Source organism: Nipponia nippon, unplaced genomic scaffold, assembly GCF_047370975.1.
Source record: "Nipponia nippon isolate SJK-2023a ecotype South Korea unplaced genomic scaffold, ASM4737097v1 scaffold_10, whole genome shotgun sequence".
Classification (NCBI taxonomy): domain Eukaryota; kingdom Metazoa; phylum Chordata; class Aves; order Pelecaniformes; family Threskiornithidae; genus Nipponia; species Nipponia nippon.
The window spans coordinates 2,228,553-2,243,287 of record NW_028262291.1 but is presented as its reverse complement, the minus strand read 5'-3'; the positions used below and the strand labels follow the sequence as shown (position 1 = coordinate 2,243,287).

At 60.6% G+C, this 14,735-nt stretch overlaps 1 protein-coding gene across 1 annotated transcript in view; it reads left to right on the top strand.

Moving 5' to 3' along the window:
• Positions 1-14,735, top strand: part of KDM2A (lysine demethylase 2A) — a 29,817-nt gene that overhangs the window by 13,051 nt on the left and 2,031 nt on the right. Inside the window, exons 12-20 of the mRNA XM_009461368.2 lie at positions 641-1,062; positions 8,091-8,174; positions 9,980-10,246; positions 10,455-10,586; positions 10,666-10,755; positions 11,698-12,410; positions 13,592-13,755; positions 14,095-14,253; positions 14,398-14,613. Of these exons, the coding sequence (XP_009459643.2) occupies positions 641-1,062; positions 8,091-8,174; positions 9,980-10,246; positions 10,455-10,586; positions 10,666-10,755; positions 11,698-12,410; positions 13,592-13,755; positions 14,095-14,253; positions 14,398-14,613 (2,247 nt within the window). The remainder of the gene's footprint in view (positions 1-640; positions 1,063-8,090; positions 8,175-9,979; positions 10,247-10,454; positions 10,587-10,665; positions 10,756-11,697; positions 12,411-13,591; positions 13,756-14,094; positions 14,254-14,397; positions 14,614-14,735) is intronic.

The window sequence follows — 14,735 nt, the reverse complement described above, 5'->3', positions numbered from 1 at the left end:
GTTGCAGTAACCACCGCTGTGCTGTGGGCTGCAGGGCAGTAATGCTTTCTTGCTGATCAGGACCTTCCTGCACGCAGAGTTTAAAATGCTGTCAGAGTTGTGCGCAAGGGAGCGCAGGGAGTCTCTCGCAAAAGGAATGTTTGGCTTCCTTACGGCCAAGGCATGCGGGGCCTGAGCAGTGCTTCAAGAGATGATTTCTCACAGAGACCCTTCTTTGGGGTGGGAAGAGGGCTGGACAGCCTCCACCCAAGGCCCTTGAAGCAAATCTGTCCTCTCTCCCCGAGAGGCTGTAAATACTGCCCATGGCAGGGGCGTGGACTAGGTGATCTTTAAAGGCCTCTTCCAACCCAAACCATTCTAGGATTCTGTGAAATACAGTCTAGGGCTTTGCCCTCTCCTTCTCTGGGAGGTTTTCCCATGTCCTGTGCCTCACCTTCCCACAAAACAAGCCAGGAATGGGAAAGGGTTTTAGCCATTCTTGCCGCTATGTGCCCCGTCCTCTCCTCTGGCCTTGTCCCTGTACGTATCTGTTGCTCCAGCATCTCTGGTGACTGGGGGGATTCCTCTAGAAACTGAATGCCTCCTGTGAGTGATTGTCTGGCCACTGTGCTCTTCTCTCACTCTTTCTCCATCATGGCAGATATGGAGCTGAGCTCCTCGGACTCAGTAAACATGGAAGAGGAGGAGGAGGAAGAAGAGGAGGAGGATGCAGCAGGGAAGGAACCCAGGCGACCGGTCACAAGGCGGTCCGTTCTCACCAGCCCCATAGCCAATGGTGCCAATGTGGACTATGATGAACTGGGCAAGAGCTGCCGGAGCAGCCTGCCGGGTCTGAAGAAGACCCCGTCTATAGACTCTTCCGATTCCAGCCGGGGCTCCCAAAACGGCCAGGCCTGGGACCCGAACGGTGGCAGCCCGCGCAAGAGCAGGAAGGTACACCTGACGCAGTTTGAGCTGGAGGGGCTGCGCTGCCTCGTGGACAAACTGGAGTCGCTCCCCCTGCACAAGAAGTGCGTTCCCACCGGCATTGAGGATGAGGACGCCCTCATCGCCGACGTCAAGGTATGTAGGCGTGAAGAAGCCGCAAGCGCCGCCACTCCTCAGTGCTGCCAGGGTGCATCCACTTTCTTGCGGCATCGGAGGTGGAAATGCATTTCCCCACAAGGAAACCGTGCTTGACCATGACCTTACCCCCGTCCTGGGGCAAGGGGGTGATGTGTCTGCAGGCTTGGTGTCCTCCTGTTCCTCTGAGTGAGGCTAACGTTACACCAGCTGATGCTGAGGGACAGCCCTGGCTTGGATTTTGGGTCGGGGCTAGCAAGAGCAGTAACTGCTCCCAGCCAGTGTGGCTGAGGCTCCTCTGGGGACCCTCTGGGCCCTGGCTGGGTCTTTTACAGGTGTCAGGGCAAGGGTGCTTATTTTGCGATGCAGTTCATTTCCAGTTCTGGCTCTGGACTCCTTGGGCTCCTGGGCGCTGTGACAGCTGGAGCCCTTTCCTTGCCCCAGGTGGATTTGGCCTTGTTTCTTGGGTTGTTTTCACAGGATGTGACCTTAGGTTATATGAGTCTTTTTTTAGGGGGTATTTTTTGGTGTGTGTGGCTGGTTTGGGGTTTTTTTTCTTTTCCCCTCTGCCTTGCTTTACACCCTGAGCCTGTATCTGCTGTTGTGCTGACTCCCTGAGCTTTGGTGTTGTAGCCCTTTCAGCTCTGAAGTGAGAATGTCGGCCTTGCTCTATTCCCCAAAAGTCCATTTTAGTCCCCAAAACCACAGTTAACTTCTGCTCCCTTCCTTGCTGATGGTGATCTGTTCAGCTGCTTGCCTGTACCGAGGCTGACACCCAGACACAGCCATGGGTGTATCCTGGTCTTTGCCGTCGTGTTTCTTTTCCAAGCGCTGTCTCCTGATTTTTTTTTTCTTTTTTTTTTTTTTTTTCTCTCCTGTGGATCAGTTGGTAAATCCGGTGCTCCGCTGCGTTCGGAGCAGAGGGCGCAGCTCTGGGGTCCCGGGGTGGGCTGTCGTTTGCAGGCCAAGCGCTGGTGGAGCTTGGCTGAAGGAGCAGGAGTAGGTGCTGTCAGGGAGCTGCACTTCTGGTTTCCTGTGGCTTTTTCAAGCGCGCCGTGTGTGCCGTGGCCTTCGAGTACGCAACGCGTGTGTTTCTGAGCCGCGGCGGTGGGGTGACCTCGGCCCTACCGTGGACCGTGTGATGTTCTGGAGAAACTCGTGCCCTGAGCTGCGAGCGCGGTGTTTCGCCCTCGGACTGCGAAAGGGATGCTGGTGTCGTGCGTTGGTTGTTTTGAAGGTAGAGCATTCAAGGTTGTCAGCGTTCAGCTGGGTTTTGAGACCTGTTCAAAGGACTCGTTATTTTTTTGGGAGCGAACAGACGCGTGCCTGTGGTTTTGATGTGACCCACCAGCCCCTGGTCCAGTTGTACCTTGCAGATGAGCTGTGGGTGAAAGTCCCTGCAGTCCGGTCAGAGCAAACAGCTTCCCTGAAGGACTTGCTCCTTAAAGCTGGCTGTCCTCTGAGGTTCAGAAGTATCCTGAGCTGCAGGGCTCCGTCCCTCAGGACTAGCAGCCTCCCAGGTAAAGCCTGTGCTACAGGGCATCCTCAAGGCACGAAGATCTTTAGTCGTCAGACTGCAGTGGCTGGAGAAAATAGGACAACTTTGTCAAACTACAGCAAACCTCTACTTTCAAAACTTACATTTTCCTTAGAGGTGGCAGAACTGACTAATGTAGGTTGGCTGATAAATCCTGAAAAAGAGTAAGATATGTCGAGCTAAACCCTTTAACTGCTCTGGTCGCTGAAAAGCCCAATGAGTGAAGATCTAATTTTCAATATCAACAGCTTGTCTGGAGAACACTTTTTTTTTTTTTTTTTTTTTTTTAAGGCAGGACAGGTTGTTACCAAGCTAGGCGTGAAGTAGCCATCCATGCATCTGTAACTCATCATGTGGGACACAGATCCTATTTCAGTCCTATTTGCTTTGTAAGCTTTGGTATAACTCCCTCCTCTAATAGCTTCTGTGTTCTTGCACAACTGCAGCCGACTCTCCCAGAACGCAGCCCTACCGTGGCTGTGTGTAAGCACAGCCCTTCCCTTCGCCGATCTTGCTCTGATGCTCCTGCCTTCCCTCGCAGTTCTCGGAGGCGTGATCGGTGTGGGATCCCTCATGCTGCACCCTAGATCTGGATCCCTTCTGTTCATCTCTTGATGCACTAGTGGGGACCTAGAGCCTAATCCATTTTCAGTGACTTAAGCTAAACGGAAAGCATACGTCCTCCACAGCATCTTAGCCTGACTCTGGGGCCATTGATCTGCAGCAGGTACTCTTACCTGTACGTCACCAGGCGAGGTCATTAATGGACCTGAGATCTGGTCAACAGGACCGCTGGGAAAGACCAGCTCTAGAGAAGCAGGGAACCAACGTGTTTTCAGCACTCGCCAACTTTGCTGCCATCACTACGTAGCTCTCTTCCAGTTAAGCAGATGCTGCATTGTGGAAGGCTTTCATGGCTGCAGCCTGCATGTTTGTTTGGTCTGTCTCCTACCCAGGATCAGAATGTGGCGTTTGCTCATCGTAGAGACCAGACATGCAGGTGGTGACCTGGCACCTCCATCTGCCTGTCGGATCAAACGTCCTACCATGCTTCCCACCACCCTCTGCTAACCGCTGTCCCCAGGCCAGGAAAATGCTGCCCTTTCCCACAGCCTCTTGTGTGGTGATCGTGACTTGAGAATGCCCACAAGTTGGGTCACGCGAAGAAATACGCTTCTGTATTCTGTCGTGAGTTGAGCCTGGAGCCGTCACGTGGTAGGACGTGACACTTTGGATGTGACAAAGGTGTGCTTCCAGCTCCACGGCAGGAGGGGTTGTCTGTCCGCTGAGACTCTGTAAACCCATGCTAGACAAGGCTGCATCAGGCATCTTGACTAGGAAGAGCACGTTACCACCTCTGCCTCTCCTTAACCTTTCTATCTTTGCCTGTCTCCCTTGGAAAGCTCCTGGTGACACCACATCGCTGCCTTCTGAACCAGTGACTGAGAGCTGCTCTCCAGTGGCTTAAATGGGAGGGCCCACAGAAATCAAAACGGCTTCTAGCGCTGCCTCAGGAGGAGATCTGCCTTGGCGAAACGAGATTGCGAACGTGTCGCCTTGTAGCACTGATGTCTCGCTGAAAAATCTCCGTGCGTTTGGTGATGCCTCTGTGCACGGTCTGGACTGGAGTCGTTGGAAAGACCGTTGGCAAAGAGGCAACTTCTGAGAGGTCCTGTTGTCTTTTGACTGCTTCTGTCCATCGCTTCTGACCCTTCTTGGGGTGTTCTGGTTTCCCTCATTTAGGCTTCAGAGGAGCAGGGTGGTCCATAGGGCTCTGGCTTTAGAGCTGTCAGACCTGCTGTTGGCTGACGTGTGGGGAGCTGAGCCGTTTGCTTGCTGCAGGGCCACCAAGCCCTGTGGCCACCAAGCCCTGTGGCCTCAGTAACTGTCACAAACAGGTTATATTCAGGCTCTGCCCGGAGGTGTTGGAGCACCAAGCATTGTAAAAAGAAGAGGAGCCTCTCCCAGAAGTGTGGATCCTGTCTCCAGGACCTCATCTCAAAGCCTCTGGTCTGGCATTGCCCATGTGCCTGGCTTCATGTTGCCCTAGGTCTCCCCATGATTGGAGACATCTCCTCGCTCCTCTAGAAATGCACGTTACTCTCCTCATCTGCCTGGTTTTCTCCTCCTTTGGGTCACATCTGCCCAAAATGTTCCCTGTGCCTCATGCTCTCCTTTCCCTGCCCCAGTAAATCTGCCAGCTGGAATCTGCTTTCCCGAGACAGTTTGTTTCTCCAGGTGCTCATGTCTAAGAGGAGCAGTGAACATGTCAGCTTGCTGAAGCCCAGGGGATGTAAAAGCACTGATGAGTGCCCTTGGGAGGAGTCTCCGGGCACTCCTTTCCCTCTCCATGGCCGTGGGGAGAGCGTGCACAGTCCCCCATTTGCCGCAGGGCAATGGGATGCAGAGAGGACTTGGTGAGGAATGGGGGCTGCTTCCACCGGGGATGGATGAGGAAGGCCAGGGTGGCCTGGGAGCTGTGCCGAAAAGGTCCTCCCTTGGTGGGACGGCAGCACTGGCCGTGCTCCTCTCTGCGGGTCAGATGAGACTAAACCGTAGTGTGAAGTGCTGAGCTCCCCTCCCCGTGCCTGTGCCAGCGGCGCAGCGTTCATGAGATGTCTGACGCTTCCATGGTCGCTGTCCAAACGGAACAAACGGGAACGCTGCAGCCTGGAGCACGTGGGGCCAAAGACCCCTCTGCCATCCTGCCTGACCAGGCGTCACCTCAGCACGCCATCCGATGCGCTCGACCTGGGCAACGTGACAGAGGAGCCGCCCTGGGCATCCTCCGTGCCAGGGCAAAACCACGCTGCGGAGCTGGGCATCCCCAGTGCCGTGCAGATGGCGAGATGCGCGGAGAGCCTGTGCCACGGGCCCGAGGGTGTCGCTGGCCGTTTAGGTGGTGACAGTCTGGACCCAGGTGTCTGCTTGGTGTGGCCCGGTGGCTTCCTGGCCTCTCCAGGGGCAGGAGAGACAAAAGCTGAGGTTGCCTGCAGATGCTTTGGCTGCGTCAGGAATGGGAGCAGTTGTTATTCTCCAGTGCTGCTTTGGGGAGCTTGCTTTATTTCCAGTTTCCTCCATTTTAATTGTGGTGGTCTGGAGCCGGAGTGGGGAGGGTCTCGGGGAGCTGGGGCTGGCTGGGGAGACCTTGCTTCACCCGGTATGGGTCTGTCCCCCTCTAGCGGTTAGGTCACCGGTGCCTTTGGGACTACAGCTGCTCCCAAACTTGGCTGACGGGATGTTTGTCAGGGCAGGTTTGTGCATCCAGGTCGGGAGGGTCCGGGTGCCGTCCCTGCAGCCCCCACGTTTCAAGGGGGCTCATCCCCCTTGGCTTGATTTCAAAGCCCTTTCTCCCTGCTCACCCCAGTGGTGTCTCCTAGGTCCAGGTGGGTTCGGCTTCCAGCAGGAACCCCAAAAACCGCCTCAGAGAAGACAAAAGAAAGGCATCGGGGAGGCTGGGCATGAGCGGGCAGGCGGGCCAGGGTAAGGGCTCTCCGCCGCGCTCTCCCCAGCTTGCCCGGGCCCTGGGGAGCCTGGCCCCAGCGTCTCCAATTGCAGTGGCGAAGGGAGGGAGGAAGGTGGGTCGCACCGCCCGGGCCCCTGCGCCAATCCGTGCGGCGCCAGCCGCCCGTCCCCAGCCCCTCCCGGCTCTGCAGCAGAACGGCTCTGCCCTCTGCTCGTTCGCTCGCTTTTTCTCTTCTGCCATCTTCCCGTTGCAAAGCATTGCTGGGAACCGCATGTGGGTGACGCAGCAGCATTGTTTCAGGCTCAGGAAGCTGCCGCTGCTGCCCAAGGGCTCGGGAGGAGCACGCGGCTGCCAGTGCGGCTGCCGGAGCCGGGGAGCAGCTGGGGGTGCTTGGGGCAGGGGGTGCAGCCGCTCCCCCAGCCATGTCCCCGAAGACCGGGGGTCCTGCTTGGGTCTGCTCAGACTGAGCCAGCCCTTGGAGGTGTCTGGGGAGAGGGGGGGGCCCCAGCCCTCACAGTGCGGGCACCGAAACAAAGAGGGCTCGGCAAACTTCGCCCCAGAGTCTCAGCAGCTCCAGAGGCGCAAGGTCAGGCAGTTGGCAATGCTCGCGGGATGGGGAGGGGATGCGGGGACGCTCCGGACCCAGCCAGGGTGGGAGGGGACCGCGGGGGGACCCCTGCTTCCCTGGAGGGGTCCCCGGCTGGTGCTCGGGCTCGCCTCTCCCCTCCCCTTCCTTGGGGCGCGCTCGCCGGTGCCGAGTTCCTGCCGGCCGGGGGAAGCATGTGGTGCGCTCGCTCGCAGGGTCCCCCCTCCGCCTTGTCCCCCCTCCGAGCCGGAGCGCAAGGGGCTGTCGCCCACCCTGGCTCCGAGCCACACGCAGCCCCAGGACCCAGGTGCCCCCCACCCCAACCCCTTGACCCCCTGGCTCGGAGCGCGCCTGAGCCACCGCCACCCACCGTGGTGCCCTGGGCAGGGGGAGGCTGCGGTTCCCTGCCCGCAGGTATATACGCGTGTGTGTGCGTGTGAGCCCCCAGCCCCTGACCTTTCCTTTCAGCGTGTGCTCGTGGGAAGGCTGGCGGGGAGGCGGAAAGTCTGTAGGCAGCACGCCGCGCTGCCGGGGAGCGGAGGGGAGGCCGCGGCTTCCTGCCTCCCGCAGCCGCCCGAGAAGGGCGGGGGAACGCTGGGAAGCCGCGCCGGCCTTGGGGCGCTTGCCTGGCGAGCGGGCAGCCCCATGGGGGACGCCGGCCCCTGCCCTGGCCCTGCCTGGCACTGGGAAGCACGGTGCGTGGGGATGCCGGCAGGAGGCTCCTGCTGGTGTAGCCATGGCAACGCCAAGTAAATAAAGCACCTTTGCAACCGGCAAATTCGGTGGGGAATGGGCTGGTAAATTCGGTGGGGAATGGCCGTGGGGAGGGGGCCGCCATGGAGGGGAGCGAGAGGGCCGAAACCGTCAGGGTGAGCGCAAGGAGCCCCCGTCCACCGAGAGCGAGGGTGCCTGTTGTGCCGTAGGGCAGCATGCCCGTCCGGTTGGTGCCGAGGGATCTCTCCTGTCAAAGTCAAAGCCAAACCCTGAGGCAGTGCAGGGGAGCAGCTCTTGGCTAGCCGGCAGCTTGCGCCAGGCTGCCGAGGGGATGCTGGGGCACCGCATCCTGCCACCGCTGCCCCCGCCAGCCACCCCGTGCCCGGGGGCAGATGGGGGGACCCTCGTGCTTCCCCCCCCATAAATCCCTCTGGATTGCAAAAGCTTGGCACTCTCCCCTTACCACCGCACAGAGCGGGGCCTCAGGGCTGAAATGCAGTTGATGAAAGCGCTCGTGCAGATCGACTCGACAGAGCTTGTCTGTCTCGTGTGGGGAGGGATCATTGCTCGCGGGCGTGGGTAGAGGAGGGCTCCTTCCCAGCCGGGTTTGAAGCATGCTGGCCTTGGCATCTGGTCGGAGCCTGCCTCGCTGGCGGGAGCCTTGTTTCCCTCTGCTCACACCTGTGCTTTTTGCCTCTCTTTTCTTTCCCCTCTCTCTCCATTAGCTGCTGCTAGAAGAATACGCAAACAGCGACCCCAAACTGGCACTTACAGGCATCCCCATCGTCCAGTGGCCCAAGAGAGATAAGGTAGGAGCTGCGAGGTGGGGACCTGGGCGGGTATTGCATGTGGTTGAGCTGATTACCTGCCCTCGGCTCAGTCACCGCCTGCGACTGGGGTGCGGTGGCACTGCTTCCGTACCTGCCTTAGGAGCCCGAGCCGGCAGGCAGAAAGGGAGCAGCGCAGAGGCAAGTCATGGGGCGTAACCGCCTCTACAGCACCACGGGCAAACCCGTTGGCTGGCAGTGGTGGAGGTCTCCCACCGAAGCCGGTTACCCTGGCTCAGTCGACGGGTGGTAACTGGGTCAGCCCCAGCGGCTCCATGTTCTCCAGCCCCTCAGTCATGCTTAGAGGAGCTGAAGCCCTGCTGTTGGTGGAAGGGATGATCCTCTAAAGGGCACTTTCCCGGCAGCTGTCTGGCTTGACAAGGGAGTCCTGGGTGGTATGAGTAACGTTGTGTGTCAGGGGAACATATCGCTATTGCATTCCCCGAGAGATGAAGGGTGAGGTGTGGGAGTTGATGATCAGCATCACCCCTGCCTGTTCGGTGGGCAGGCCGGCCCCTCGCTGCTTGGGTCCCTGCCCCTGCCAGCACGCTGCCTGTGCTGTAGTGTTGGCTCTTGCAACCCCCAGGAAGGCAGCTCCCTCCTGCGGATCTCTACCTGCAGAGAGCAGCCAGCTTCTCAGGAAAGGGACCTTTCAGCATGCCCCTACCCTTCCCTCTCCAGCTGTGCTCATAACCCAAGGCCCAAAGCTGGGCCATGGCCCGGGCTGAGCTCGCTGGGCAGATGGAGGCGAGGAGCAGCCTGCCGCTGGCCGGCCGGACTTCCCCTCCGCAGGCTGCCTTCCCGCGGCCCGCCAGGACAGCTCCCGTAGGTCACCGCTTCCTTCCTGCCAGGAGACGGGCTCACGGGCAGGCGTGTGGGAAGAGCAGGACCCCATCGCACTGGGAAGGGTGGGTACCACCCCATCTGGGTGTTTGGAGACAAACAAGCCTCTCGGATTGCCCTTTGGAGGTGCTTGTCTCTGCCTGCCTGCCCTGCCCAAGGAGATCCAGCGTGATTTTCTGGTCCTTCACCAGCACAAGCATCTCAGGCAGCTTTTCTGGGATAGGAGACCTGGAGATGCCTGCACACTTTGGATGCAGCACACAGATGCTTGGTGCATCCCCGACTCTGTCCTCATGCTGGGTTTTTTGGGTGCCTGCCCTTCCCTAAGCCCACCAGCTGTGGTGCACGCACCGTCATGGCCGATCCCAGGAGGGTGCTGCAGCCAGCGTGTTCGCTGTGAGGGCTGATGGCACGCGTGGTGGCAGGTGTCTGCTGGAGAGCTGCGCTGTCCCACCTGCACTGTAAACAGGGGCGCTTGGGTGTTCCCAGTGCACCTCAAGCTTGTGGGAAGGAGTGACCAGAGCTCAGCCCTGTCCCCTTGCGCAGCTGGCAAAGGGACCTGGGTGGCACAGAGAGAGGAGAGCCTTTCTGGCTGCCCTGGTAGACTTTGTCTTTCCTTGCTTCAGAAGGAAAGAGTGGCTGTTGTTGGAGCACCACAATGCTTCTGGGGCCCTTTTCAGACCCATTTCTGACTGCTGATGGGGGTGGGAGGAAGGAGAGCTCTTGATGTGGGGTGGCAAAGGCTGACTGTGCTCGAGGAGAGCTGCCCGGGGCAGCGCCGATACAGGCTCCTTTGTCTGCAGAGAGGTGAGGGAGCGGGACTGCGCTCTGGAACCTTATCCGAGGTCACAGCGAGGCAGCCAGGGATCAGAGGCTTTCTGATCCGAGCTGAAGGCAGTGATCTGCTCATCTCACGCCACTTCCCTCTCTATTTCTGTTGCCAGCTAAAGCTCCAGGCCCGGCTGAGGGTGCGCCTGCCCACCATCCCCATCACCAAGCCACACACCATGAAGCCAACCCCCCGCCCGACACCCGTCAGGCCTACAGTCTCTCCCATCGTGTCAGGCGCCAGGCGGAGGCGGGTGCGGTGCCGAAAATGCAAGGCTTGCATGCAGGGCGAGTGTGGCATGTGCCACTATTGCAGGGACATGAAGAAGTTTGGTGGGCCTGGCCGCATGAAGCAGTCCTGCGTCCTCCGGCAATGCTTAGCGGTGAGTCTGTGGCTCAGTCCTTTCTTGGAAGTCCACTGCAGCCTGGCAGCAACTCTGTGTGGACGATCAGGGTCAGAGAGAGGAGGGCAACGACTGAGTTTGATTCCTGGGGGATAGCTGGCCCCTTCCCTGTGATTCAGGCAATGGAGGAGAAAAGGAGGAAAGGAGGGAGGCTTTGCTCTGGTTTCACGCCTGCTTTCCTTTGTAGCCCAGGCTGCCTCACTCGGTCACGTGTGCACTTTGCGGGGAGGTGGATCAGAACGAGGACTCGCAGGACTTTGAGAAAAAGCTCATGGAGTGCTGCATCTGCAACGAGATTGTCCACCCTGGCTGCCTGCAGGTGAGCAGTGCGGGCACCCGGGCAGAGGGGGCTTGGCTGTGGGGAAGGACTGCTGCTGACTGCCTTCTTCTCTTTGCAGATGGATGGGGAAGGGCTGCTCAACGATGAGCTCCCTAACTGCTGGGAGTGCCCCAAATGCTACCAGGGTGACGACACAGAGAAGGGCCAGGTAAGAGGCGGGCTGTGCCATGGCAGGGCAGGACGTGTGTCCTCCGTCCCGCTGTGTCCTGCTGAGGGATAGGCACCATTCAACTAGGCTGGGCTGCATGGGGGGGCTGGAGGGCGGGCAGGCACCAGTGCCATCCAGGGGACCAGTTGGGCAGTGACTAGTGAGAGCGGGGGTAACTGGGGGTGCAGCGCAGCGGCGCTCGGGGGTCTGGCAGCATCCTGCCAGCAGACACAGCCACAGTCCAGTCCTGGGATCCTGCAGAGGGGTGAGCTGACAGCCCCCTGCTCTCTGTCCCCGGCTCCCAGAGAGCCCGTCAGCAGGCCAAGGCCAGGCTCCTGCAGAAGCGGCAGGGGCAGCCAGGTTCCTCCACCAGGCAGCCAGCGGACTGCGTGCGGCGGCAGCTGGCCCGCTGGCGGCTGCCAGCACTGCCCAGGACACCGGCCTACGGCTGCCACATCGCCGGTAGGACCGTGCCTGCTGCTGTGGATGGAAGCGTGGCAGCTAAGGCAAGCCAGGCAGGGAGGAGCCGCCTTTGGGGCACCTTCACCTTCTCCTGGGTGATGTGCATGCTCGGGGTGCACATCTACCTGGTTCCTGGGTCCCTCAGCACTTCAAGTGGATGTGATGGGCACCCCTTGTCCCCACGGTGTCTTGTGCTGAGCTGTGATCCTGAAAGTTTCCACTGCAAGAGGCGGGGGACTGTTAGGCACGGAGTGGAAGCCACCCCCAACCTCAGGGGGCACGGCACCCCTTTTGTGAAGGGGGAAGGAAAATGTTGGTTGCTGGTGTGGGTGGACTTTGGTGCTGGTGGTACTGGGCACCGCTGGCGCAGGCCCTGCCAGCACCGTGCCTGTTGCCCTGGGGAAGAGGAGACGGGGGGATGCGTTCCCCAGGCCCACAGTGGCTCCATCCCTGCTAACCTGCCCCCCCACTCCCCTGCAGAAGAGGAAGGTGGAGGAGAGCGACGACGACACGGCGCAAGCCAAGGTGCTGCGACCCCTGCGGAGCTGTGAGGAGCCCCTGACCCCCCCGCCCAACTCACCCACCCCCATGCTGCAGCTGATCCACGACCCGGCATCTCCACGAGGGGTGGTGACGCGCTCGTCCCCGGGAGCCGGCCCCAGCGACCACCACAGCGCCAGCAGAGACGAGCGCTTCAAGCGACGGCAGCTGCTGCGGCTCCAGGCCACCGAGCGAACGATGGTGCGGGAGAAGGAGAACAACCCCAGCGGCAAGAAGGAGCTGTCGGAGGTGGAGAAGGCCAAGCTGCACGGCTCCTACCTCACCGTGACGCTCCAACGCCCCACCAAAGACGTCCACGGCACTTCTATCGTCCCCAAGCTGCAAGCCATCACGGCCTCCTCCACCAACCTGCAGCACTCTCCCCGCGTCGTCATGCGCCATGCACCCGCCAGGATGCCCCTGCGAGGCGGCGGGGAGGAGGAAGCAGCTGCTGAGGAGGATGAGGAGGAAGAGGAAGAGGAGGACGAGAACGCGGAGGAGGCGGGGGCGGCCCGGCTCAACGGCCGAGGCGGCCGGGCGCAGGAGGGCGAGGAGAGCTGGATGCAGCGCGAGGTGTGGATGTCCGTCTTCCGCTACCTCACTCGCCGGGAGCTCTGCGAGTGCATGCGGGTGTGCAAGACCTGGTACAAGTGGTGAGTGTGGGGACGGACGCGTGGTGGCGGGGTGGGGGGCAGAGCCAGGCCTGCCCACGTCCCAACCCCTGGACTGGGCATGGCCACGCCAAGCCTGGTGGCTGATGGGCAGCCCCGGGGAAGGGATCTCACCTCGGTGCTCTCCCTTCGCTCCCCGGAGCTGGCACTCACCAGGCAGCATTGTCCTCGGACCCTGTGGCCAGCCCTGCTGGCTTCTGCCCCTGCCATATATGCGCTGGTCTTTATTGTCCCCTTCCGTGCCTTCCTCCTGTCCCTTCCGTTGGGAGACAGTGGCAGACTGTGCTGTCACCTGAGCACCTCCATCCCCTGCTGTGTCTTTGCGAGGTGCCGATGCCCTTTCCTCGCCTGCTGTCTGGCGTGGTCCTTGCCCTTCCCTCCCTCCCGTCCTGCCGCAGCCTCCCAGCAGGCAGGGGAAGGCAGGCTGAGGCAGGGATGGGTTTGCTGGCTGGAAACGCCTCGGGGGGCAGCAGGCCTGAAGACAATGCTGGCACTGGGACAGCTGTGGATGGAGGGCTTGGGAACAGACGGGGACTGGAAACTGGGAGGTTTCTAACTGCCGAGCAGCGGGAATGGTACAATGGGAAAAGACCGGTCTGCTTTGATCAACGTGCCGGTGGGAATGGTGTGGCATGGTGGCTGGGGGAGAGCGTCCCCTCACCTGCCACTGATGTGGCATCTTCGGGGGCACAGCTGAGCTGCCATCGGGTCCTGGGTCTCCCCAGGCTCCCATGGGAGAGGAGGAGTTTGTGCCACCTCCGGGCTCTGTCGCAGCTCCCAGCGAAGCAGCGAGTGCTGCTGAGGCCGTGGGGTGGGACCAGGCGGAGTGCTTTGCCTGCTGGGAGCAAGGATGCTTAAGATCTTCACCCTGGCAGGAGGAGCACCCGGGAGGGGGCAAGCAGGCCGACAGCCATGACTCAGAGTCTTGTTACGTGGCAGCAAAACCCCGCCAGGGCTGTTCGGCGCATCCCCGGGTGGCCGGACACCCTCAACAACCTCCCCACGCGTGCAGGGAAACCCAAGGAAACCAGGCAGAGCAGCCTTGTGCTGCGGCTGGGGCCATGCCAGGGCTGGGCTCCTCCCCAAAGCCAGACAACCTGCTGGCCGTCTCTTGTCCCACAAGGCTCTCGGAGCTCGACTTTCAACCTTGTCCTTGTCCCCAGGTGCTGTGACAAGAGATTGTGGACAAAGATAGATTTGAGCAGGTGCAAGTCCATCACCCCCCAGGCGCTGAGCGGCATCATCAAAAGACAGCCGGTCAGCCTCGACCTCAGTTGGACCAATATCTCCAAAAAACAGCTTACGTGGCTCGTCAACAGGCTGCCAGGTGAGCGTGGGTTGGCGAGGGGGCCCTACCTCGGCTACCAGCCTGCTCTGAGGCTTTTCAGTGGCTGGACCACAGCGAGACGGGTTCTGCACCCTGGTACCTGCCAGCAGGAAAACTCCGAGGTGCCTGGATCCCGTCACCCAGCAAGCAGCCGATAGTGGTGTGGTTTCTTGCTGCTGTGTGTTAACCTCTCCTTCGGAGAGCCCAGCTCCCCGTCCCACCCCAGGCAGGGAGGGGAGCCGCTTCCTCACGTGCCTGGAGAGAGAGGCTTGAGATCTGCGACGCCTTGGAGCTGACCGAGCCCGTCTGACTTGTTCCCTCTCTCCCTTCTCCCGGCAGGCCTGAAAGACCTCATCTTAGCGGGCTGTTCCTGGTCTGCGGTCTGTGCTCTCAGTACCTCCAGCTGCCCCCTTCTCAGGACCCTCGATCTTCGGTGGGCAGTAGGAATCAAGGACCCTCAGATCCGGGACTTACTCACCCCTCCGACAGACAAACCCAGTAAGCTGTTGCCCAGGCTGCCACCATGGGGAGTTGGAGGAGGGTGACATGCTGGGTGCAGCGCGGGGAGGCGATGCCAGATCCGGAATGCCCCAACCCAGCAGGACAGATCGTTCACACTCGGCTTCTCCTCTCCCTTTGCAGGTCAGGACAATCGCAGCAAACTCCGCAACATGATCGATTTCCGGCTCGCCGGCCTGGACATCACCGACGCCACGCTGCGGCTGATCATCCGCCATATGCCCCTGCTCTCCCGCCTCGACCTCAGCCACTGCAACCACCTTACGGACCAGTCAGCCAACCTCCTCACGGCCGTGGGCTCTTCGACACGCAACTCCCTCACCGAGCTCAACATGGCAGGTGGGTATGCTGCTCTGGGTGGCCCGGGCTGGACTTGCCCATCGTAAAGCGGCTTCCTCCTCCCCGGCCTGACGTGGGAGTTCAGCTCTGGCTTCGCGGAGGTGTTGCAGCTCACTCTCTTC